General features: G+C 40.5%; 1 protein-coding gene across 4 annotated transcripts in view; it reads left to right on the top strand.

Annotated features, from left to right (window-relative positions):
• DIAPH1 (diaphanous related formin 1) overlaps positions 1 to 26,125 on the top strand; it is a 108,810-nt gene that overhangs the window by 18,081 nt on the left and 64,604 nt on the right. For 2 of the 4 annotated variants that reach the window (XM_070465532.1, XM_070465535.1), the window contains exons 2-16: positions 11,128 to 11,154; positions 12,165 to 12,320; positions 14,764 to 14,865; positions 15,214 to 15,344; positions 15,533 to 15,619; positions 16,431 to 16,494; positions 18,860 to 18,999; positions 20,111 to 20,219; positions 20,700 to 20,810; positions 21,110 to 21,228; positions 21,888 to 22,004; positions 22,469 to 22,584; positions 23,110 to 23,174; positions 23,866 to 24,045; positions 24,819 to 25,664. In XM_070465532.1, coding sequence (XP_070321633.1) covers positions 11,128 to 11,154; positions 12,165 to 12,320; positions 14,764 to 14,865; positions 15,214 to 15,344; positions 15,533 to 15,619; positions 16,431 to 16,494; positions 18,860 to 18,999; positions 20,111 to 20,219; positions 20,700 to 20,810; positions 21,110 to 21,228; positions 21,888 to 22,004; positions 22,469 to 22,584; positions 23,110 to 23,174; positions 23,866 to 24,045; positions 24,819 to 25,664 — 2,370 coding nt within the window. The remainder of the gene's footprint in view (positions 1 to 11,127; positions 11,155 to 12,164; positions 12,321 to 14,763; positions 14,866 to 15,213; positions 15,345 to 15,532; positions 15,620 to 16,430; positions 16,495 to 18,859; positions 19,000 to 20,110; positions 20,220 to 20,699; positions 20,811 to 21,109; positions 21,229 to 21,887; positions 22,005 to 22,468; positions 22,585 to 23,109; positions 23,175 to 23,865; positions 24,046 to 24,818; positions 25,665 to 26,125) is intronic. The other 2 variants (XM_070465534.1, XM_070465533.1) reach the window with 2 other exon arrangements.

Here is a 26,125-nt window from a genome sequence, read left to right as displayed (position 1 = left end):
TGAGATGGTTGGATGGCATCACCGACTCAATGGACATGAGTTTGAGTAAACTCCGGGAGTTGGTGATGGACAGGTAGGCCTGGTGTGCTGCAGTCCGTGGAGTCTCAGAGAGTCGGACATGACTGAGCAACTGAACTGAACTGAGACATGTCAAATGAACCAAATGTGGGTTTCTGCCCCCAAGCAACTTACAGTTCGGTCCACAAAAACGGCTACAATAAACGGTCTGAAGAAGGACCTGACATAAAAGTATTAAGAGCCTGGTTTGACTGAGTCCTTTAGATCTTTTTGTGGCATGACTTACTATGGCTAAGTATACAGTTTATAGATGAGGAATAACTGTTTCCTTTTGACATTTTGTAGGAGTGCTGTGTCAACTAGTACAGTCTTCATGTGTATGTTTTTCTAGAAGTTTTTCTGTAGTAATAACAGCACTATTATTTTTATAGAATGTTCTCACTACTACATTTTATGACCTTAATGGTTCCTAAGGAGGCCTGGCATGCTGCAGTTCTTGGGGTTTCGAAGAGTCAGACATGACTGTGCGACTGAACCGAACTGAATTGTTCCTAGAAGTGTGTCTGGTTTTGTTTTGTTTTTAATGAATAGGGGAACTGAAGCATGAAGAATTAATGTGATACACTCAGAATCATACTTGCAGTGTTTTAGGATGCTAGAAGTAAAAATTAGGACTCATGATCTTTTTCCTTTAGCTGAAGCTCTAGATAAATTTTGTCAGTTTGCTCAACGTTTTGGTTGCCTGCTTTAACAGGCAAACTCAATAGCTTAAAATAAAACCCACTTGTTAGCTCACAGTTCTCTTGGTCAGAGTCCATCATGGATCGTGCGGCTGTGGTCTCCGTGTCACAGGACTGAAATCAAGGTGTCAGCCCGGCCAGTCCTCATCTGTAGTTGCTGGAGGAAAGCCTTCCAAGCGCATTCAGGTTGGAAGAATTCAGTCTCTTGCAGTGGTGGGACTGAGGTCCCTGTTTCTTCATTGTCTCTTAGTTCTAGAGGCTGCCTGTAATCCTTGCTGTTTGGCCTCTTTGGCTCAGACCAGAAGTGGCATGTTGAACCTTATATTTCTCACTCCTCACCCTAGATTTAAAGGACTTGTGTAATTGGGTCAGACCCACACAGATAATTTCTCCTTAAAAGTCTGTCCTTGGGGATTCTCCTGGCAAGACTACTGGATTGGGTTGCCATGCCCTCCTCCAGGGGATCTTTCCATCCCAGGGATGGAACCCAGGTGTCCAGCATTGCAGGCGGATTATTTTTACTGACTGACCCACCAGGGAAGCCCTCTTAAAAGTCAGTTGTGGCAAATAATATAACCTAATCACAAGAGTGATAACCTATCATATTTATAGTTTTGATAATTATACAGGTTATGTACCTCAGGCTAGAAATCTTGAGGGAGGTCCTAGAATTCTTCCTACCACACTAAACATTTCCCTCACTCTGAATTAGCCCATGAGCAGGTGTGGATGTCAGAAGAGGGAGAGCTGGGAATTAAATATATTGAGGCAGTGAACTGCATTGTGATTGTGGGTTTTATGAGAAAAACCTGTAGCTGCCAGGAATCCTAAGAATCATCACAGAGTAGGGGCCAAGGGACATTCAGCTATGGTGTTTTCCCTTAGCCAAGAGCTCAGATATAGTTGTTCCGGATAAGGTAGCCTGAACAAAATCTTTAGAAGGTACTAAAGGTCTTGCTCTTGTAGGCTTATATTACCCCTGTGCTAGCCACATGGTTCATGAGGTAATTGTTCGTGATTAACTGTTCTTGCGAAGCACATTGGTAGAAATTAGAAACACTCTTTGTTGTGTAATGTACTCTGTGGTCAGAATAATGTTTAATCATACTCTCTTATTAGATCTCTGCTTACCTCTCTTCTGCTATGGACACTACCTAATTACCTTTTGTTTGGCTACATGAGAGACTATCCTTCATTGAGAATTCCCTTTTTCTGACTGGAGGGAAAAGTTAAAGATTCAGGGAATTGGGTTAGAAGTGAATCAATGCCTTGGATGAATTTTCTTATATCCTTTAATCTATAATAAGTCCAATTCTGTTACTAGGCAAACAGAGGGAACCTCTGTCCAAAAGACTGGCAAATTTAGTCTAATCAACCCACTTTTAAAAAGCTCAAGTATTAATAGATTCGGCTACCACCACAACAAATCCAGTTATAGAAAAGGAGTTTTAGATTTCATTTGCATTTATGATGATACTAATTGATCAGGGTATGTTTCAAACTCATTCAGTCATCAGTTTAATTAGTCTGGCCTCACAGGGCATACTTTGGGATCTTGACTTTAATTTTTGGTTTCTTTGAGAAACCAAACTGTAAAGTGTCTAGGAAGTTTCTTGTTTCCTGTAGATGGTAACAAAAAGATTTATCTTACCACATATTACATTAGGATGTGGTGACTGAGTCAGAGCTTTGAATTACACTCTGAAAGGAGAGTGAGGGGACAGCTTTTCATTTTTATTTTGATTGATGGTCTTAATGCAGAGCAGTGCCCAGCCAAATATGTTTATTTTGATGCTATTACTTTGATGCAGTGCGCCTTTGAGCAATTTGTGTTAATTTAAGTAAGATTTGATAATACTGAGAATCTTCCAGAGAATTTGAATTTTTATTAAATGCAGTTTAAGCTATTTTCCTGTACCAGCTAACGACCTTCAGAAATTTATTTGCTCATTTAATTCCATTGAACAAAAAATTCCTATCGAATAAATTGTTATTCTGCCCCTGTAAAAACATTTTGTGCTTCTATCAATAATTGTTTGCATATAAATGAAAGATTATTATAAAAATTGAGTTACCAGCAAAAATCTAGACTATGTTTAAGTGACAGTATTGCCATTGTGAGATCGAGGCTCCCAGGAGAAAGTAAATAGTACTATCTTGGAGGTACAGTCAGACCTTAGATTCCCCGATTGCTTACAAGGGCTCCTTCTGAGGGTGTCAGTGGCCAAGCCACGGGGTGTGGGGGTCAGCGTACAAACCTGAAGTCTGGAAGTCTGACTCTGGGAGTCTCCTTTACCTCACAGATGGTAGGTCTCCTGTTGCCTGTAGTTCAGGTCTGTCACTTTCTTGGTTTGCTCCCTTATTTTGGTAGAGTGTATCCTACAGTTGCCTCCTAAGGTGCACTTGGATACATTTCCTGAAGACTTTAATGTCTGAAAAATGTCTCTTCTGAACTCACATTTGATTAATAATTTGGGTATAGAATTCTAAGTTAGAAAATTTTTTTTATATTTTAAACTTTTTTTATATTTTAAACTGCCTTTTTTGTTGTTTAGCTTTTTGTATATATTAGTAGTTGAAGAAATTCAAAGCTTCTCTGATTCCTTTGACCAATTTTCCTCCCTTCTTTTTCTCTCACACCTCACCCTGCCCCCCCGACCCCGCCCCACTGTATGGCATTTGGGATCTTAGTTCCCCAACCGGGGATCAAACTTGCACTACTCTGCAGTGAAAGCATGAAGTCTCAACACTGGATAGCAAGGGGAAGTTCCCCTTCTTTCAAGTTGTAAAATTTTGTTTTCCTAGTGTTTTGGAATTTCACCATGATATGCCTTTGTGTGGTGATCTGTCTGTTGTGATGGAGACATCCTTCAGTCCTGGGAAATATGTTTCTACATTAATGTGTAGTTGATTTACAATGTTTTGTAAGTTTCTGCTGCACAGCAAAGTGATTCAGATATACACGTGTGTGCATTCTTTTTTTATATTTTTTTTCAATTATGGTTTGTGCATGTTACTGCAAATAGCATTTCATTCTTTTTTTTATTGCCATGTAATATTCCATTGTATGTATGAACCATATCTTCTTTATTCATCTGATGATGGACTTTTGGGTTGTTGCCTTGTCTTGGCTATTGTGATTAGTGCTGTTTATGAACATAGGGGTGCATGTATCTTTTTAAATTACAGTTTTCTGCATATATGCCCAGGGATGGGATTGCTGGATCATATGGCAACTCTGTTTTTAGTCTTTTGAGGAACCTCCATCCATACTGTTTTCCATAGTGGCTGTACCAGCTTACATTCAGTGCTAGGAAATATTCTTGAATTATTTCCCTGATAGCTTGCTCCTCTGTTTTCTCCTGTTGTTTGGGTATTATACTTGCCAAACTGATCTAATTTTCTTATCTTTACTCTCAGTTTCCCATCTCTGTCTTTTTGCTCTACTTTGGGGAGATTTCTTCAAGTTCTTATCTTTCAGCCTTTCTTGAGTTTTCTGTTAAGTTTCTGTTTTCATGGGTTCAACTTCTAAGGGTTCTTTTTTCTCTGAATATTTCTTTTTAAAATGGCATTATGAGGACTTCCTAGGCTCCAGTAGGCTTCCCTGGTATCTCAGCTGGTAAAGAATCCACCTGCAATGCAGGAGACCTCGGTTCAATTCCTGGGTCTGGAAGATCCACTGGAGAAGGGATAGGCTACCCACTCCAGTGTTCTGGCCTGGAGAATTCCACGGACTGTATATTCCACAGAGGGTCAGACACAAGTGAGTGACTTTCACTTTCACTTAGGCTCCAGTGGTTAAGACTCTCTGCTTCCACAATGGGGCACAGTTCGATCCCTGATCAGGGAACTAAGCTCTTGCATGCTACATTGAGTGACCAAAAAATTTTAAAAAAACAAACAAAAAACAGCATTATGTTCTCTCTTATATATATTAATTTTTTTCTATTCTCTTTTCTTGCATTGTCTCTATATAAGGAATTGCTTTTTCCCTCTCTCACATTTGTATTTTTCCTTATGTGTTTAATAATCCTTGGTTGTCTGTTCATATTTAAAAATGAGTGTCTAAAAAATTCATTGTAAACTGGATCCATGGGTAGAGCTTGTTAGCTGTGCAGTTTATTGTAGGCTTGCCCTGTTCAATATAAATATAATGTGAGTCACATATGTAATTGTAGGTTTTACAGTAGCCACAGAAAAAGGCAAAAAGAAAAAAAGCGAAAAGAATCATGTGAAATTAACTTTAATAATGTTTTTTAACCTTGTATATCTAAAATATTGTTTTAATGTGTAATAGATATATATTGATTGTTAATGATGTTTTTACCTTGTTTTTTATATGAAGTTATTGAACTACAGTTTGTTTTATGTCTTACAACACATCTCAATTTGAATGCTAAATTTTTGTGGATATACTTAGTGTGTATTTAGATTTCATAAAATTTACAAGTGAAAGGTAGATTTCACATACCTAGCATATTCCAAACATACTTAAGTTTAACAATAATATACTAGGTTTTAATTTTAAATTTTTTAAAAATTAAATAAAATTTAAAATTCCTGTTTCAGTTGCACTAGGCACATTAGAAATGCTCAGTGGTGAACAAGATAGAAAACCCGGAGATAAACCTATGCACCTATGGGCACCTTATCTTTAACAAAGGAGGCAAGAATATACAATGGAGAAAAAACAGCCTCTTCAATAAGTGGTGCTGGGAAAACTGGACAACTGTATGTAAATGAGTAACACTAGAATACTTCCTAACGCTATACACAAAAGTAAACTCAAAATGGATTAAAGACTTAAATGAAGGCCAGAAACTATAAAGCTTTTAGAGGAAAACAAAGACAGTACACTCTTTGACATACACCACAGCAAGATCCTCTTTGACCCACCTCCTAGAGTAATGGAAATAAAAATAAACAAGTGGGACTTAATTAAACTTAAAAGATTTTGCACAGCAAAGGAAACAGTAAACAAGATTAAAAGACAACCCTCAGAATGGGAGAAAATAGTTTCGAACGAAACAACTGGCAAAGGATTAATCTCCAGCATATATAAACAGCTCATATAGCTCAACATCAGGAAAACAACCAAATCAAAAAAAAAAATGGGCAGAAGACCTAAACAGACATTTCTCCAAAGAAGACATACAGATGGCTAATAAACACATGAAAAGATGCTCAACATTGCTCATTATTAGAGATAAGCAAATCAAAACTACAATGAGGTATCACTTTACACCAGTCAGAATGTCCATCATCAAAAAATGTACAAGCAATAAGTGCTGGCGAGGGCATGGAGAAAAGGGAGCGCTCTCGCACTGTTGGTGGGAATGTGTGCGTCTGTTGATCTCAGTCGTGCCTTCTCTTTGCAACCCCATGGACTTCTCCAGGGTATTCCCTTCTCCAGGAGATCGTTCCAAACCAGGGATCAAACCCAGGTCTGCCACATTGCAGGGAGATTCTTTACCATCTGAGCCACCAGGAAAGCATGGAAACATACAGCACCATATATAAAATAAATAGCCAGTGGGAGTTTGCTGGATGAAGCAGGGAAGCCAAAGCTAGTGCTCTGTGGGTGCCTAGAGGGGTGGGATGGGGAGGGAGGTGGGAAGAAGGTTCAAGAGGGAGACGACATCTGTATGTCTCTGGCTGATTCATGTTTGTGTGTGATGGAAACCATCACACTATTGTAAAGTAATTATCCTTCAATTAAAAATAAAATAAATGCTTAGTCGTTACTTGTGGCTGGTTGCTACCATATTGGACTACATAGCTCTGCGGTGACCTGCTTGGACTATGTCAGTAGTATAAAGTTGTTTTTCAGTTCCCCAGAGAAGGCTCTTCCAACCTTCTGCCCCAAGGGTAAGGATTTTGGGGTGCTGGAGTCCTGAGAAACTAGAAAGGGGAAGGTGCTGGGTGTCTCAGTATATAGAGTACGCATAGATTAATTTACTTGTCTTTTTGGTATAGGATTTCTGCCCGCAACTGTGCATGGCATCCCCCACGCCAGAGATCTGTGTTTTATCCTCTTCTAAGAATAAATTTACAGATTTATGCTGGAGTAAGGGAGGGTGGTCTCCTGATGGCATGAGGGGAGGGGCTTTGGGGATAACAGGAGGATCTACAGGTCCAACTGCTTCTTTACGTGAAAAGTGAAAGTCGCTCAGTTGTGTCTGACTCTTTGCGATCCCATGGGCTATACAGTCCATGGAATTCTCCAGGCCAGAATACTGGAGTGGGTAGCCTTTCCCTTCTCCAGGAGATCTTCCCAACCCAGGGATTAAACCCAGGTCTCACGCATTTCAGGCGGATTCTTTACCAGTTGAGCCACAAGGGAAGCCCAAGAATGCTGGAATGGGTAGCCTGTCCCTTCTCCAGCGGATCTTCCTGACCCAGGAATCGAACTGGGTTCTCCTGCATTGCAGGCAGATTCTTTACCAACTGAGCTATGTAACTGCTTTTTAAACAGCCTTTAAACCAATCTTATTTTTGGCCTTCCTCTTCTCCAGCTGCTCATTTCTGTAGGTATTCCACCTGGTGCTGCTAATTCCTGAGCCTGTTGAGGATTCTTAAGTACAGTCTAGATAGTTACTAGCTTTTCCTTCGTCAGGTTTAGGGCTCATTTTTCTTAGATCTGTTGAGTCTTAGTCCCAGCTTCAAAAGTTGATTATAATTACGCTTCTCTTGTTTTTCCCAACCTTGTAGGCTCCTTCCTTTTTTTTTTTTCCTAAAAATTCCTTTTCTGTACATGTAGAAATATTTCAAAAAGGGGGGGAATTTAATTCAGTTTACTGTCTTTTACCTGGATGTCCCTATTAATTTGTATTCATGAGCAGATTTTGATATGTTAAAATTTTTTCATTCTGTATTTATGCTTCCTTCAGTATCTGTTTGTAGTTAAAGGTTTTAGTATATATCTTCAGTAGAAGACTCGGTAAGAGGGACAGGAAGATGAAGTATTTAGTGCAGTTAGGGTTCGTAGTTTGATGGCAGAAAATAATTGATAGCAAACAAGGGAAAAGATGAGCATAGAGGCATATAGAAATAGGTGGGACATTAGAGATCATCAAAAAGCTTGAACTTCTGGGGCATAATGCATAAGTACAGGTCCAGTAGCATTTATCTTCTAGGACTCCACTATTTTTAGTCGTTCTTACTTTTCATGAACTAGGAATCTCTTGTTACCTACCTCAGAGAATCCACAAAGCATGTTATGTATCTTGGGAAATTCACAGAACAGTTAATGATACAATTAGGAAAAAAGCCTCACAAAACTTACCATTTGTAAACTGTAAGATCCTTAAGGAAAACACATGTAGCATTAAATAAGTAAATTAATACACCCTCAATATACTGTAGCAGCAGGTTCTATTTCAGTAATAGAGCTTTGGGTGTTCTGTTGGGTTCTGAAGCAGAATTTTGCCTGTACTGTGATTCACTTTGCTGGTAGATGCTGCCCTCTGTTGGGAGTAGTTGAGAAATACATGCATCAGTTTTGCTGTCCTTACTCAAATCGAGCACTAAAACATGGATACTTTTTTTTTAAAGGAATTAATTTGTTTCTAATGATGCACCAAGGAAACCTAAGGAGACTGGTTTTTTCCCTTTTAAGAAAACAGATTTTTTGTGTGTGTGTCTAAAAGCAACAGTGGGCATTAAATGGGAACAAGACAAAAATTTGGGAAATGCAAAGGTTTAGGGCTATCTGGAGACCAGAGTTCCATACCCAGCTTGCCCTTATATGACCTCAGTGATTTACTCCATCTGTGTGGGCTTCAGTTTCTTCACCGATGAAATGAAAATGTGGAACAGATCTCCAGGGATTGGTATTTTAGGAGAGCAGCCCCAAATTATGGTATTTGTTCATAGGCAATACAATGACTGAGTCTTAGGCTCTGCCCTGAAGGAACTTAGTCTGGAAATAGCTAGAGGAGACAGACAATCAAAATACAGTTGTAATCCACTTGTAGTGCTGTGAGGCGGGCAAGTACCTATTTCTGCAGAAACATAAGGAGAGGTACCTTTCCAATTAGAGGAGGTGTCATCCTGTAGGGCCTGTTGGAGTTAGCCTTGAAAGCAGTCTCCACTGAGGGAAGCAGCAGCCTAGGGAAGGTTTTTGGTGGTGAGACAGTGTGATCTGTCTGTGGACTTGCAATGAATTCAGGATGCCCAGAAGATAGGGTTTGAGGTAGAGGGCTTGTTGAGAGATGAGTCAAAACAAAGAAGTCAGAAGTGTCCTATGCAATGCTAAGGAATTCGGATCTTAACCCAAGGGCAGTAGGGAACTATTACAAGGTTTTAAATGAGAAATAACCCAGACAGCTCGACATTTTACAACAATTACTCTTGGATTTAGTATAGAGCATAGATTTTGTGTTGGGCAGATGGGAGTGAAGGAAGGGACATGAGTTAGGAGGCTACTACAGTAAATCAAACGACAGCTCATACCACTAGGATGGAGGGAAGAGAAATGAGTCTGCCGGCAGAAAAAATAGGTTGCTGGTTTCCTGTTCTTTAACTTAACCTGCAGCTACGAAGAGTCCAGCTGGCACTGATTCATTAGACCCAGGTTCTGTTATCTATGTTATATCCATCCCAGAATTGTTTGGGTGGTTGTTTGGTTCTGACGGAACATTTTGAGTTTGGAGGGCAAGGTTCTGGACTGGAAGCACTTGCTCTAGGAGCAAGTAAGTGTAACCTTGGTAGTGGCAACCTGACTATAAACACTCACCCTTTGTGTGGCTTGTTTCACCTCTGTGTCAGGTGACCCAGAGTGATGACAAAAGGAACTGTGAGTCTGCCTGGTGTTTCGGTCTCTGTCTCGTGACCCTTCTGCCGTGGCTGCCCAGTGAGCAGCGCACACACAGGGTAGCTTCGGATTCCATGGACACTGAGCAAAGTTCTTAGGGTTTTGGGTGAGTGATTAGCATTCCATCAGCAGGAGGTTGACCTCCTCTGGACTGTGGAGGGCAAAGTTAAAAATCACAGTTTACATGGGATTTAACAAACTCTTGACATTGGGCACATGAGCATAATGACATAGATTTTTCTTGTCTGTAAAAAGGTTAGTAGAATAATTTTGTGGCAGTGTCAAATAGTTTTTTGTTGAAGAATGTTAGTCAAGAGGCATTTACTGTACTCTTCTAAGAACAACAGCAAAAATAAGATTAAAAAAATGTTTTTGGCAGCACTCAATGGCATGCAGCATCTTAGTCCCCAACCAGGAATTGAACCCATGTCCCCTGCATTGGAACGCAGAGTCTTGACCACTGGACCTCCAGGGAAATCCCTGGTTTAAAACTAAGTATTGGAATGAAGAATTCCTGCTTTCCTGTACCTGCTTGAACCAGACTTTTTCTGGTAAAGTACAGCACACATACAGAAGAGAAGAGAATATAAAACATACAGAAAAGTTATAAATAGAACATCCATGTATCCATCATCTATCTCAAGAAATAGAATTTTATTGTAAGCACCCCTGAAGCCTCCATCCCTTTCTACAATCATTATTCTTCCACCCACCCCAGGTAACCACTGTTTTGCCATTTGTGGTAATCATTCTCTTTATGATTATACATCCTAGATAATGTAATTTAATTTTGCATGTTTTTAATCTCAATGTAAAAGAAATAATACATTCACTTTTATATTTGTGAGTAGCTACATGTTCATTCACTTTCTGCACATAATTATTTTCCACTGTACCATTACACCAGTTTACCCATTCTACTCCAGATGGCTGTTTGGATTGTTCTCTGTTTTAGATATTACAGTGTTACTGTGAACATTCTTGTTATACTCAGCCTGCTATGTAAGTGCAACTTTCTGAAGGAAAGGTAGATTTATAGAACTTGTTGTGTTGAGTTGTAATATATTTGCATATTTTCACTTTACTAGATTCTGTTTTCCATTGTGTTTTCCAAAGTGGCCATAACAATTTACATAACACCAACAGTGTGTGAGAGCGCCTGCTGCTCTGTGACTAGACACATGACAATTTTTTTGCCAGTCTTGAGAGTAAAATGATAATCTTGTTGTGGTTTTGGTCTGCATTTCCTTGTTTATTAATGAAGTTGAACACATTTCATAGGTTTATCGGTCATCTGATTTAGAGTTTTTTAGTTCTCCACCTCTTTTCCCCCAAAGGGTTATTATATGTTAGTGACCTTAAAACTCCTCCTGCCCCTTACTTAAGGGAATGTGCTAAGGAGTATGGCAGAAATCTAGCTTGTAGGAAGGAGCCTAGATCCTTTCAACTTGTTTTCTCCTCTTTTTTTCCCCAATCCATCTGGTATTTAGGAAATTTCCTGGCATTTCACTCATCTCTCTTCCCTCTCTTCTCCTTTCTTTTTCCTGTTCCTAGACTCTGAAGAGACTCATGGCAGATGAGGTAAGGAAATTTTGTTCAGCATGTGCATGGCTCATTTCCTACACTTATGGTATTTGCCAGTTGCAATAACTTTGACTTTCTATAACTTATAACTGTGATATGGGTTCTACTCTAAGGTCCTCCCACAGCTTTTTCTAACTCTTTGCTCTATTTGATTTATTGCATGCATTTCCCTGGCATGTTCACTGACTTCCAAGGTTGAGCATGTTCTTTAAACTCTGAGCTGACTTGCTGTCTGGATGCCATTCATATCATTGGAAGCCCCAGAATGCTTGCAGATGCTAACTCTTATTTTCAAACAGGTAGTGCCGATAAGCTACAGTTTATTGGTAGCTCTTTCTGAATTGAATACCTGTCCTTGTGGTTTGAGGAATGGTTGATGTTGGTTGACAGAGAGATGGTGTATATAGCCCTGAAGCCTGAAGTACAATAGATTATATTCTTTGCAAAGACGATTTTGGAGAATATATTTTGAACTTTTGCTGTTTGCATAACACAAGTGCTATGGAGTGTACAGAAGAAAGAAATAACAATGGTTCCTGGTTTTAAGGCATTTCCTTGTTCCTTGTATATAACTTATATTAAAATCATGATCAGACTAAGCTCTCAAAGGGAGAGGTCCTCTGAGGATCTGGCCACAGTTATTATTGGGTAACTAGAGGGAAACAGGGCATTTTCCTGAGCACTCCGCATGTGAGGTGCTTTCAGTCCTAGGTTGCTCGAAGGCTTAGAAATGGCAGAGGAGCTAAAGAGCAAAGTTCTCTTTTTTAGACAGGTTCCAAATTTTAGTATTTCATTCTCCTTATCTTTGGATGAAGGTGAGAGTACAGAGTCAGTGTAGTAAATTAGATACAGGAAAGACTGGTTTCTCTTTTTCATGTCAGAAGAGCCTTGGAATTGCCCACAAACCAAAGGAACCATGGGCATATAAGAGGCCAGAGGCTATTTGAGGTATGGTTTGTTGTGTAAATAAAAATGGGTCACTGCTAATTCTTTTTTCTCTTTCTCAGCTGGAGAGATTTACCAGCATGAGAAGTAAGAAGGAGAAAGAAAAGCCCAATTCTGCTCATAGAAATTCTTCTGCATTTTATGGGGATGATCCCACAGCACAGTCATTGCAAGATGTTTCAGATGAGCAAGTTCTAGTACTCTTTGAACAGATGCTGGTAAGTTCCCCACCTCAAAACATTGCTTCTTCTTGAAAATGCTTTTATGGGCATGTTTGTTGTTTAGTCACTAAGTCGTGTCCAACTCTTTGAGACTTCCTGAACTGTACCTGCCAGACTTCTCTGTCTATGGGATTTCCCAGGCAAGAATACTGGAGTGGGTTGCCATTTCCTTCTCCGCTTATAGGCATGATGGGTCCTTTTTCATGCACAGCCCTCCTTAACTAGCCCTTAATTACCAAAAAAACGCTCTAGGTTTAATAGAGAACTTAATAGGAGCTCCACTAATGAAGGGACTAAATATACAGGCACCAGTCTGTAGATTGGAATCTGTGAGTTAGGCTTAGAAATATCTGATCACTGACCACCTTGTTAGTCTCTTTTAGCCCAGCAGCACTTAAGCCACAAAGATACAGAATAAGTGGGCCAACTAATGTGGTAGTGTGATGACAGCCAGAGTAGATAAAGATTTAAAACATTCACAACAAAATCTCTACAAAGAAGAAACTTTGGAGAGGTGGAAATTTGGAAAGGTGTCATTTGCCCAAGGTCTTCTGTTTAGTGGTAAATCTGGAAAGAGAATTCTGATGTTATAATCACTAGAAGACCTTTGAAGTTTGGGGCTGAGGTCAGTTCAGTAATAACCTATGCATGGGTGACACTGACTTTGCTGCCCTCAGTGAGGACCGCTGAGTAAGGACACTCAGAATGTCCATCAGTGCTGAGGGTTGCAGAGTTTTGAGTACATGTTTATACGGTTTCATGAGACCTATGGATTAACTTGGATTTACCATCTCAGCTTCAATTAGAGACTAGTGGCGAGTCTTAAGTTAAAAGCATGGGATTAAAACCCTTAATACAGGGCCTGGTACCTGTGGTAGTAAACCCTCAACCAGTACTACTACTATTACTTTTCACTGAAGCTTTCAGTTTGCCTCATAATGATCCAAGTGTGTTAAGAGTCTAAGAGTATCATCTTTCAAGACAATCTCTTAGGTGCTTTGGATTGCAAATTGAGATGTCTTCAGGGCAAGGGGAGGTAGCATTAATAAGTTAAGGGCTACATAAATGATGATAAAAAGAAAAAGAGACTGCAGTAAAATGAAGAACATTTGGCATTTTTGTTAAAAGCCAGCCACAATTCACTTCCAGGTTTCGTAGCATTCTGGTTGGGAATGCTAGCCCAGTAATCCCAGATGTTTCTATTTTTCAAGAAGCCAGAAATCTGTACGTTTTTAAAAAAGCAACAAAAATTGATTTAAAAAAAAAAAAAAAAACAAATAGCCAGCATTCAGATTTCCCTAATAAGGTCATTAAAAAATTTTTTGTTTATTCAAGTCGTGATTCCAGATAGGGTCCATTGTAATATTCTCTGAAGTTTCATTTGAACTATAGATTTTCCTTTCCTTCCTATTGCTATAAAAAGTTTCTTGAAGAAGCTGTTTGACTTTTACAGTTTTCTGTAATCTTAAAATTGCTGATTGTATCCCTTGGTGCTAGAAATTCATATTTTTTTATGAAGTCTCTCAAATTTAAAATGTTGAAATTTTTAGAAGACAAAGCATATTTAGAAATTTTAGAAGACAAAGTATACTTCATCTTTTGTCTGATTCAGCCTCAGGGCCACTATTTTGCAACTTTTCTCTTCAGTTTATCTGTAAAAGGAGGAAGAAAGCACCAGAAATGGAGTCAGAAAAAAGTCAGATTACTATTATGGTTTGGTGGTGGTGATTCCTTTACACATCACACACACACACACACACAGAGAAGAAATTGAATATTTCCACTTTTTCCTCCTATACGTTCCCATCTTAAATAATATTCTGGACTTGTTAGGGTTGAACTTCTGCTCACAGAGATGGGAGGCTCAGGCAGATGGTTTCATATGTAACATGCTCAAGCAGGGCCTTTCTCCTGATAACACACTCCAGATTATGTCTGTTGAGGGAATTTGTCAGTTTCCAGTTTGTTCTTCATGGAGGAGTTTGTCTAGGGACTTAGTTAACCAGGAGTAACGGGTGTTTAGGCCTAGAGTGGCACAGATTTTGCTGGTGTTTGAATGGTGCCAGTGGTTCAGTGCTTCAGCCTGAAGAAATTACTAAAGTCCATCCCAAGTGCAGAAAATATTAATGCTATGTTTGCTTTTCTTTCAATAATACAAAGTAAGTTTTCCCTCTGTATTGAGAGTCCGTTCTTGTTAGGAGTAAATTTAAGTGTATGTATATAAAAATGTCTGTTGGGATTTATGCTAAAATGTTAACCATATTTATTCCTGAGGAATTCCCATCATCTCTAACAGCTTAAGTCTCTAGGGGTCAGGAAAATTTCTTTATTCAGTAAGCATTTAGTGTGTTCGTCTCTTCACTAGCTATACTAAATATTAAATACTCAAACTTGTAAGGAATTCAAAGCAATTTTCCCCCTTTTTTCCTCCTGCTACTAGCTGGATATGAACCTGAATGAGGAGAAACAGCAACCTTTGAGAGAGAAGGACATTATCATCAAGAGAGAGATGGTGTCCCAGTACTTACACACCTCCAAGGCTGTGAGTCCTGGGGCAGGTACCCATGACATGGGAGACTGTGCCCTTATCTTGGCCATGTTTGTTTTGTCACTTTCATAGAACATTTTATGTCCACATCAGTTCTATTTCATTCTTTTATGTAAACTTACTCATTTTTTACCCTCACTTGAGTTACTTTTCTTACATACATTTGCCTAATTCAATCATCATAAAGTATGTATGAGTAATGGGAAGGAAATTCTGAATCTCATCGTTCTGTGGTATGTATGATGGGTGTCTGCCCTCATACTGTTTAAATGGTATTAACTAATACTAGTCCAATTTATGACTGAGTCCAGGGTTTACTGACCTCTATTTGCTTCTTTCCAGGGCATGAGCCAGAAGGAGAGCTCTAGGTCAGCCATGATGTACATTCAGGAGTTGAGGTCAGGCTTGCGGGATATGCCTCTGCTCAGCTGCCTGGAGTCCCTTCGTGTCTCCCTCAACAACAACCCTGTCAGGTGAGGATTCGAAGGTGGAAACAGGAGTAAGAGCCCGCTGTAGAATTCACTGGTGGGGATTAGAGATCAGAGGAGTCAGGGAAGTATGAGAATGTTCTGGATTGGGAGTAAGAAGTTGCCAGGATACATTTTATTTTTGTGGATAAGAGTATATTGATTTGATATTGCATTGTCTTTGTTCCTTACAGTTGGGTCCAAACATTTGGTGCTGAGGGCCTGGCCTCCTTATTGGACATCCTTAAACGACTTCATGATGAGAAGGAGGAGACTGCTGGGTGAGGACTTCCAAGTCTTGTCATCTTCTAGGTGGAGGGTAGTAGAGGACTTGGCTGTTTGCTGTAAAAGAGGAAATGGCATAAATGTAAAGTTAGGACTAGGACATTATATGTTGGCTGAGAATGGGGTTTATCGTGGGGGTGACTGGAGGATGAATAATTATTATAGATACAGGAAAAGGAAGAGGAACTTAAATTTCTCAGTATATACCACATATGATTGTGAGTCTCCCAATACAGGTTCTTATCCCATCTGGAAATGTGGTCTGATTAGTCCAAAGCTCTCCCATGATCTGGTCTGGGTCATATCTCATTTGGAAATAATGTGTGATCAGTTTGAGACTAACTTTATGATAGTCTTCAGGGTTGAAATAATTCTTGCACTGACTTAAGTTAGGCTTTCTTGAAGCCAACCTGACCCAGTATGGTTTCTCTACTTCCTGGGATCTTTCCAAAGCAAAACACAGGTCCTCTACCTCCTGAAAGTACAGACTTGAAACCTTTGGTGTAGATGAGGCAAGCAATAATAGATAGGATGCTATTGTGATAGAATTTAGCCCTTAGGAGCCTACTAGGAGTTAAAGGGGAGATTTTAATATAATACTAAATTCTTGGTTAATGAGAGGATTAGCCAGTGGTTCTTTCCTTCAGCTATCTCTTTTTGCCAGTGTTTCAGGACAAAGTGCTATGTGCTAGAGTTTACTCAGCTACTAGTTGGGAGTGTTCATAAGACCCTTGTTTATAATTGAAAAGTCAGTGGGAAACAGGTGTAGAATAAAGGGACTTCACTAATTATGTCTTATACACACAGAGGCTATGACAGCCGTAACAAGCATGAGATCATTCGCTGCTTGAAAGCTTTTATGAATAACAAGGTAAGATTGTTCCCATTCTCATTCTGACTCCCATCATGATCCCTGTTCTTGCTCTTCTGTTGGCAAACTCAAAAAAGAAGGACCTAGAAATACAAGGTTCAAGGCTTCTAGCTTTCCCTTTTAGTATTGTAACTTTTGATTACCACATACACATACTGTTACATATCTTTTTCCTCAGTTGTAATGTCTATTTCAGAGGAAAGGCTTAATTTTCTTCTTCTGTTTATACTTTTGTTAATTATTGGATTGCCTTTCCTGCAGTTATTAATTTTTGGAAGGTTTACTTTATTCTCTGCTTTATTATTTGTCCCCTGTATGTTCCTACTGTAGAATATTTCCTTTCTCTCTTTTTTTTTTCCTGTTTAGTATTTAAACCTAGGGAGCCTTCAATGATTTGTTCATGAGTGCAAATCTGTCTTTCTGACTGTTTAATTTTATTATAATTATTCTATTGGCTTGTGGGGGCATTGAAAAAGAAACATAAGAGTCAGTTTTTATTCTTGGAAGACAGAATTCTATTGTGTCTGCTCAGTTCAGTTCAGTTTCTCAGTCGTGTCCAACTCTTTGGACTGCAGCACTTCCTTGTCCATCACCAACTCCCAGAGTTTACTCAAACTCATGTCCATTGCATTGGTGATGCCATCCAACCATCTCATCCTCTGTCGTCCCATTCTCCTCCTGCCTTCAGTCTTTGCTAGCATCAGGGTCTTTTCCAATGAGTCAGCTCTTCACATCAGGTGGCCAAAGTGTTGGAGTTTCAGCTTCAGCATCAGTCCTTCCAATGAACACCCAGGACTGATCTCCTTCAGGATGGACTGGTTGGATCTCCTTGCAGTCCAAGGGACTCTCAAGAGTCTTCTCCAACACCACAGTTCAAAACCATCAATTCCTCGGCACTCAGCTTTCTTTATAGTCCCACTCTCACATCCATACATGACTACTGGAAAAACCATAGCCTTGACTAGACAGACCTTTGTTGGCAAAGTAATGTCTCTGCTTTTTAACATGCTGTCTAGGTTGGTCATAAGTTTTCTTCCAAGGAGTAAGCGTCTTTTAATTTCATGGCTGCAGTCACCATCCGCAGTGATTTTTGGAGCCCAAGAAAATAAAGTTTGTCACTGTTTCCACTGTTTCTCCATCTGTTTGCCATGAAGTGATGGGATTGGATGCCATGATCTTAGTTTTCTGAATGTTGAGCTTTAAGCCAACTTTTTCACTCTCCTCTTCCACTTTCATCAAGAGGCTCTTTAGTTCTTCTTCACTTTCTGCCATAAGGATGGTGTCATCTGCATATTTGAGGTTATTGATATTTCTCCCGGCAGTCTTGATTCCAACTTGTGCTTCATCCAGTCCAGCGTTTCTCATGATGTACTCTGCATATAAGTTAAATAAGCAGGGTGACAATATACAGCCTTGACGTACTCCTTTCCCAGTTTGGAACCAGTCTGTTGTTCCATGTCCAGTTCTAACTGTTGCTTCCTGACCTGCATACAGATTTCTCAAGAGGCAGGTCAGGTGATCTGGTATTCCCATCTCTTTCAGAATTTTCCATAGTTATTGTGATCCACACAGCTAAAGGCTTTGGCATAGTCATTAAGGCAGAAATAGATGTTTTTCTGGAACTCTCTTGATTTTTCAGTGATCCAGCGGATGTTGGCAATTTGATCTCTGGTTCCTCTGCCTTTTCTAAAACCATTTTGAACATCTGGTAGTTCACAGTTCACGTATTGTTGAAGCCTGGCTTGGCGAATTTTGAGCATTACTTTTTGTGTCTGCTAGAAAATTATTTTTCCTATGCTCATTTTTGTTTAGCTATTTTGGGAAGCATGTTCTATCCTTTATTAGTTTGCTAGGGTTGCTAGAACACAGTACTACAAACTAGGTGTCTTAACAGAAGTTCATTTACCTCACAGCTCTAAAGGCTGTAAGTCCAAGATCAGGGTGTCAACAGGATTGGTTCCTTCTGAAGGCTGTGAGGGAGGGGGTGTCCCATGCTTCTCTCCTAGCTTCTGGTGTCTTGCTGGCAACCTTTGAGATTCCTTGACTTGTATATGCATCACCCAATCTCTGTCTTTGAGTTCATGTGGTGTTCTCCCTGTTTGCCTACATCTCCTCTTTTTATAAAGACAACAGTTATATTGGGTTAAGGACCCACCCTACTCTAGTCTGACCAAATGGTAATCTAACTGACTACATCTGCCTGTGACCCTGTTTCCAAATGAGGTTACAGTCTCAGGTACTAGGGGTTAGGGCTTCAACATACGGATTTTGGGAGGAATACCATTCAACCCATAACAACTCATAACTTGTCCCTGGTTAGGTGCTCTCATCTTTAAGCCTTCCTTTTCTGTTTTTGTTCTCCTAGTTTGGAATCAAGACCATGTTGGAGACAGAAGAAGGAATTCTGCTGCTGGTCAGAGCCATGGATCCTGCTGTTCCCAACATGATGATTGATGCTGCTAAGCTGCTGTCTGCTCTTTGTATCCTTCCGCAGCCAGAGGACATGTATGTGACTGGAATGATTTTTCTATTTTCTTTTTTATCATCTTCCTTAGTCTTGGGGAATATTGAGTTGCTTGGGTGTCCACTTACTCTTAAATACTAGGTAAGACTATATTTCTTAGGTGAACACTGTGAATCTTAATATTTAAGAATGTTTGTTAAGAGATAGAGGCTGTTCTGCATGTACTGCTGCTTATCAAAGGTACAGTAGAGTGCCTCCTAGATCTCCAGTAATGTCTGTATTGTCTAGGACAAGGGTTTCTTTTTACATATTTTAAAATTCAGAAATAACACAAGGTTATTTTAAAACTCCGAACAAGACAGAAATATATGAAGTACAATTAAACAATGTCATCCCTTTGGCAAACCCTGCTCTACAGAGGTGACCACTGTTAACGGTGTGGTGTAGTCTCATGGATCATTTTCTTTTTTTTTTTTTTCATGGATCATTTTCTAGCGTAGACAGATATACTAAGTTATAACATACCTGCCACTCCAAAAGATGGTATCTTAGAATTAAGGAAAGGTGGCGCTAGTGGTAAAGAATCCACCTGTCAATGAGGAGATGCTAGAGACACTTCCCCCTGGGTTGGGAAAATCCCCTGGAGTAGGAAATGGCAACCTGCTCCAGTATTCTTGCCTGGAAAATTCCATGGATGGAGGAGCCTGGTGGGCTACCGTCCATGGGACTGCAGAGTTGGACATGACTGAGCACACATACATGTATTCTTTGTACAATATATATATATTATTTCATATTTATGTACTTATGTTGGGTAGATTTTCTAGGAGTAGGCCAATGTCATCGGCATTAAAAATTGGTACTGTTAAATGCCTCTCCAAGAGTTGTCCAATTTATACGCCCTAGAACAGGGGTTTTAATTTGGTAAATATGGATAGAAGTCTAGGGCTGTGTTTTTAGGGAGTGCATTTTTCTGAAGAGATGGTCCTTAGTTTTTCCTGGTGATCTGGCCTCTGCTCTATATGATAAGAAGAAGAATATGAGAAATCTAGAATGTTGATATTGTCTGTTTCCTAACTGATCTGTGCCCCTGTGTAATCTACCTGACCAGAGCACCTGACCAATTCTCTCCCTTTCCTCACTCTTGGGCAGGAATGAAAGGGTTTTGGAGGCGATGACAGAAAGAGCTGAAATGGATGAGGTGGAACGTTTTCAGCCACTGCTGGATGGATTAAAAAGTGGGACCTCCATTGCTCTCAAGGCATGTGTACCTGTGAAATGGCCTACAAGTGGAATTCAAGATAGAAAGACTGAAGTTCATTTGACCTTTTTTTTTTACATTTGGCCTTTTAAAAGAACACATAGAGTGGTTACCAACAATGTATTTTATATTTCAGAGTTCTTTCTGAAGGGAAAATGGTTACTCTTCTCTCTAAAAAGCAGAGAAAGAACTGTTTTCCTCATTACGAGGTGGAAAAAAGGCATGGTATTTATTTACAAGCTAGGAAAACCAAGGCCCAGAACAAATTACACTTTCAAATCCCCAGAATTCTTTAGACCTCTGAGCTCTCTGGACCTGTGTTTAAACCAGGTTAATTTGCTGTAACAGAAAATCATTCTTGTCGTTTTTGTACTGCATCTTCTAGGTAATATTTGGGGGCCTCAGAATGCATGTAAAGAGAGTGGGATCTTGATCTCTAGGAGTTAACATTGACACAGCTGCTGAATTTTCTTATCTTAGGTGGGATGCCTACAGCTCATCAATGCTCTCATAACACCAGCTGAAGAACTTGACTTCCGAGTTCACATCCGAAGTGAACTGATGCGCTTGGGGCTGCACCAAGTGTTGCAGGTGAGAGGCAGCTCTTCATTAGAAAGGCTGGGCTGGTTCCTCCTGTTCCTATAGCCCCACCATCCCTGGGATAACTTCCATTTTCAGTTTAAAAACCAGGTTGAGGGAGTTTCCTGGTGGTCTACTGGTTAGGATTCAGCACTTTCACTGTTGTGGCCTGGGTTCAGTTCTCGGTTGGGCAACCATGGCAGGTCATGCAGCGTGGCCAAACAAACCAAAAAAACAGGGTAAAATATTTGGGTTTCTAGCCAGCATCAGGCACTTCTGGGTTCCCTGACTTATTCTTCTGACATTGACAGGACCTTAGAGAGATTGAAAATGATGATATGAGAGTGCAGCTTACTGTATTTGATGAACAAGGAGAAGAAGATTCCTATGACCTGAAGGGACGGCTGGATGACATTCGAATGGAGATGGAATATCCTTTTACTGACTGGGTTGAAGATAGATAAGACATTCGGTTGTTTTCAGTTATAGATCCCTGTATGGAATGGTGTGGAATTGATGATCAGAAGAGGGCATTAGTCTGTCTTCTTAGTAGGTAAGGCAGCTGTCTTTTGATTGCTGTGGATTTATTTACCTCAGCATGGACTAGAGAAGTTGGAAAAGCTCACCTGAGGGTTGCTCAGCATGGAAGCAGCCATCATAGTTAGTATAGATCTCCTAGAACACAATAGCTTAGCTTATTAAGATGTGGAACTGGTTTTTGAAGGACATAGGTAAGTCAGGGAATAGGGCTGTAACTTGTATGTGCCCCTGCGACTGACATGGGGAATAATTTGGTTACCTATCGGTATTTTCCACAAGTGACTTTGAGGCACTTACCTTTTTCTTTTTGTCTATTGCTCGATTTTCAAGCCAAGTACTAGGCATTTTGTCTCTGTGTGTAGTACCACTGACTCACTGGTCCTCTGGCCAAAGGAAGTTTACATAGCTTAAAGTTTAGGCCAGGGTGTACAGAAGGAACAGCTGTTAGAATAGAAGTGGCATCTTGTTCCTTTTCATGAGAGTTGTCAAGCTACCTGTCAGACATATTTTCTAAGTATATGCTTTCCTTAGCCTCTTCTCCTTTTCCACTGACTTCAGTGAAGTCTTCCAGATTCTGTTAAACACAGTGAAGGATTCAAAGGCAGAGCAGCACTTCCTGTCTATCCTGCAGCACTTACTCTTAGTCCGAAATGACTATGAGGCCAGGTGAGATGGTATACCTTTGGGAAGATTAATCTGAACCTAAATGGAGAGAGCAAAATTCAAGTGAACTGCCCTCTTTCATGGTGGGGTGAAGGTGATAGCCAAGGAAGGCAGCAGTATAAAGTTCTTTCATGTTGGAACATGAGATTCAAGCCATAGACTAGAGATTTAGCAATAGTACTGTCTGTCACAGGTAGGGTCTAGCTTGAATTTTAGATGGAAGATGACTTGCACTGGGAGACAGATGGCAAGAAGTTTTGACTCTCTGAAGTAGATGTGCATAGCTGATGCGGAAGAGGGGGATTTCTTAGAATGGCAGCAGTACTCTGTTAATACTATGAAAAAGTCTTTTCCAGGACATTTATCCTCAGGTCCTTCTATTGTCAAAGCAATTTACCTTTCTTGATTCTGAATACCAAAATTATATTTTGGTTTACCATTAATAACCTTGTTTTGTTCTTCTGTAGACCGCAGTACTATAAGTTGATTGAAGAATGTATTTCTCAGATAGTTCTACATAAGAACGGGGCTGATCCTGACTTCAAGTGTCGGCACCTCCAGATTGATATTGAGGGACTGATTGGTAAGTGTATTCATCTATTTGGTTCTGTGAGACATTGCTTCCACCTTTCATTTTCCATTTTTCTTTCAGTGAAGATTTCAGAGAAGGTAGTTTTTTAGCCCATGGGTATTTCCATTTTCACTCTTTCTTAGGTGATATAACAATATCTATGCTAGGAATATACAGGCCTTTAGTTTATTTCCAAAAAATTCTAAAAGTTTATCCCTTCTCATACACCTCCCCACCTTTTGAAGGGACTTCAGGTATTGTCTCTTAACTCCTGCTGGTCCCAGAGATTCATAAGTACTACTTGTAGGCATTTTCTGTGCCATCCAGCATGGTGGCCATACTGTGTAACAGGCACTCAGAAATTATATGTTGAACTTAGCTGAAAGTTCCATTTCTTTGTCCCATACAGAACATTAAGAAGGATAAGAAAAATAACCAAAGGGCAATCTTTGCTCCTTTGTTCATATGTAAGGGCTTAGTGAGAGGGGCAGGGGAGAATTGGGAACTTGACTTCCTGACTCTTTGCCTTCTTTTTAGATCAAATGATTGATAAAACAAAGGTGGAGAAATCAGAAGCCAAAGCTACAGAGCTGGAAAAAAAGGTATGTATGAGAGATCAAAAATAATTGAGCTATATCTTTCTTTCTTTGTTTAAGGGTTTTGATTTTTCTGACATGTGACACAGTTACTCATGATATTTTGAAAGCGTTCAGCACACAATAGCAGTTCCTTGGGGAAACCTTTCTGGTGTAGGTTATTCAGTGGAGAAAGTGTGATCATGGTATAGATGTGATCATGAGGAGCTGGTCCATTGTGAGTTTGCACAGTTCATGGGCCCCCGAGCAGGAGGAAGACAGGTGGAACTCTCATATAACGTTGTCAGCACTTGGGTTTACTTGATGTCTCAGGCCTCTTAGCCATAGAATAATCGGAACTGGAATATGTCTGAATTCTTTTTCTCTTTGATTAAGGACTCCTATTGTTGATAACTTTTTGATCCTTGAGACTGTTGGGACTGTGCACCTTAGCTGTCCTGGTTAAATGTGCTTAAAATCTTGGTGGTGGTGGCTTTTTTAAAAAATCACTCCCAAGTATTGATAGTCTATGGAAATAATCCCTGGCTTCCCCCTCCTTTAAGCTTGATTTTAAGGTCAAAATCATAGTGGCCTGTTTTCCCAGGCATTCCTTGGGTCAGTGAGCTCAACAGATCAAGGATTAACACAAAACAGTAAATTATGGGGAATAATACTGGACTTTTGTTGAGATGGAGAACCTGATTTCTTTCTCTTCTAGCTGGACTCCGAGTTAACAGCTCGACATGAGCTCCAGGTGGAAATGAAAAAGATGGAAAGTGACTTTGAGCAGAAGCTCCAGGATATTCAGGGAGAAAAGGATGCATTGGATTCTGAAAAGCAGAAAATTGCCACGGAGAAACAGGACCTGGAAGCAGAAGTGTCTCAGCTCACAGGAGAGGTAATGTCCAAATAGGGAAGGCAGAGTAACCTGGGACTGCCATCAGCAGCTTCAGGGTGAGCCTGTGTTGGAGCAGGACTCTCTCATCTTACAACTAGGAAGAGTTCAGATACTAATAGGTAATCTAGTTAGGTGGTGCATATTCTTTAAATCATGAACTGTTTTGGGGATAAGTAATACGTAAGAAAGACAATTTGGAGAATACAGAACAACACAAAGAATAAAATGAGTCACCGAACTACCCAGAGATAAAGATAATATTTCTAGTAATTTAGGAATATTCTAGTAAATTTAGGAGTAAATACTAAATAAACTGTTCTATTTACTAATTTTTCTTACGTTAGTCATCTCTGGACAGATCTATGCCTGCATACTCTGCCTGCAGTTATAAATATTTATATGATCTGTTATACTTGATAACTTGATCACTTTATGTGTTTATATTACTACATTTATAGCACATATGTTAATTATATAACTAGAATATTTGGTTTACTTGATCTTTGCAATTTCTAATCAAAGGGAGAGTTTAACATAAACTTTGAAGTTGCCTTCTTAATGCAAAGCATACTGAACTAAGAACATGAAAACCTGAATTCTAGTTTTGTCTCTGTTGCTAAGTAGCTCTGTGACTTTAGGTGGAGCCTGTCAACTAACTGTTTTTATTCCCTTCATGTGTAAAATGAGAAGTTTGGATCAAATAATTTCCTAGGTTCTTTCCAGTGGTCCCTGAAGTGGAGTGAGACATATTCCTCTTGGTGGTGTTTTTGTAGGTCGCCAAGCTGTCCAAGGAACTGGAAGATGCCAAGAAAGAAGTGGCTTCTCTCTCTGCTGCAGTTACTGCTGTAGGCCCTCCTAGCAGTGCTGCTGTTCCCCCTGCTCTTCCTTTACCTGGTGACTCTGGGCCTGTTGCACCCCCTGTGTCAGTGCCCACACCCCCCCTTCCTGAGGCCAGGGCCAGTCCTCCTCCACCACCTCCTGCTCCTCCTCTACCTGAGTGTGCTTTCCTCTCCCCACCTGGGGGTCCTATCATCCCCCCTCCTCCCCCTTTGCCTGGAGGTGTTGGCATCCCCCCCCCTCCTCCTCCCCCTTTGCCTGGAGGTGTTGGCATCCCCCCCCCTCCTCCTCCCCCTTTGCCTGGAGGTGTTGGCATCCCCCCTCCTCCTCCCCCTTTGCCTGGAAGTGTTGGCAGCCCCCCACCCCCTCCTCCCCCTGGGCCTGGAGGTGTTGGCATCCCCCCACCCCCTCCTCCCCCTTTGCCTGGAGGTGTTGGCATCCCCCCACCCCCTCCTCCCCCTTTGCCTGGAGGTGTTGGCATCCCCCCACCCCCTCCTCCCCCTTTGCCTGGAGGTGTTAGCATCCCCCCACCACCTCCTCCCCTGCCTGGGGGCCCTGGCATCCCTCCACCCCCTCCTCCCTTGCCTGGAGGACCAGGAGTGCCGCCTCCCCCTCCCCCTTTTCCTGGTGGAATCCCCCCACCCCCTCCATTTCCTGGAGGCCCTGGGGTTCCTCCACCTCTCCCTTTTGGAGTTCCTGCAGCCCCAGTTCTGCCGTTTGGATTAACCCCAAAGAAACTTTACAAGCCAGAGGTGCAGCTCCGGAGGCCAAACTGGTCCAAGGTGAGAATTTCTGTCCATCTCTTCATTAGTAGGTTAAGAAAAAAACCCTTCAGCTTCCTACTTTGTGTTTTGTGCATGGTTGGACTCCCCTTTCTTATGGTTCACATCTGTATATCTTCAAGTTCCACTCATGCATATGTTTATTCAGCAGATAATAGACATGTCCTGCATGCGAGATATCACTTGGGAGAGTTCTTGGAGCCTGTACTCTGCTAGAAAACCTAAACTTATCCTACAGTTAATGTTTTTTGCCCTTTTCACTGAGAATATGAGTGCAATGATACCGCACAGTTTGATAATAGTCATTTCACTGATCTGCAAGGTACTGATAATTTTACTGATCCAAAAGTCATAGATTTATGGATACAGCCCCCTACCACCTCTGCCCACCAGTAAATGAGTTACACGGGATATGATTGCACAGGTATGGTATGTGTTTGAGACCCTTATGATTCTACATC

Source organism: Odocoileus virginianus, chromosome 3, assembly GCF_023699985.2.
Source record: "Odocoileus virginianus isolate 20LAN1187 ecotype Illinois chromosome 3, Ovbor_1.2, whole genome shotgun sequence".
Lineage (NCBI taxonomy): Eukaryota > Metazoa > Chordata > Mammalia > Artiodactyla > Cervidae > Odocoileus > Odocoileus virginianus.
This window is presented reverse-complemented; position numbering and strand designations above follow the sequence as displayed.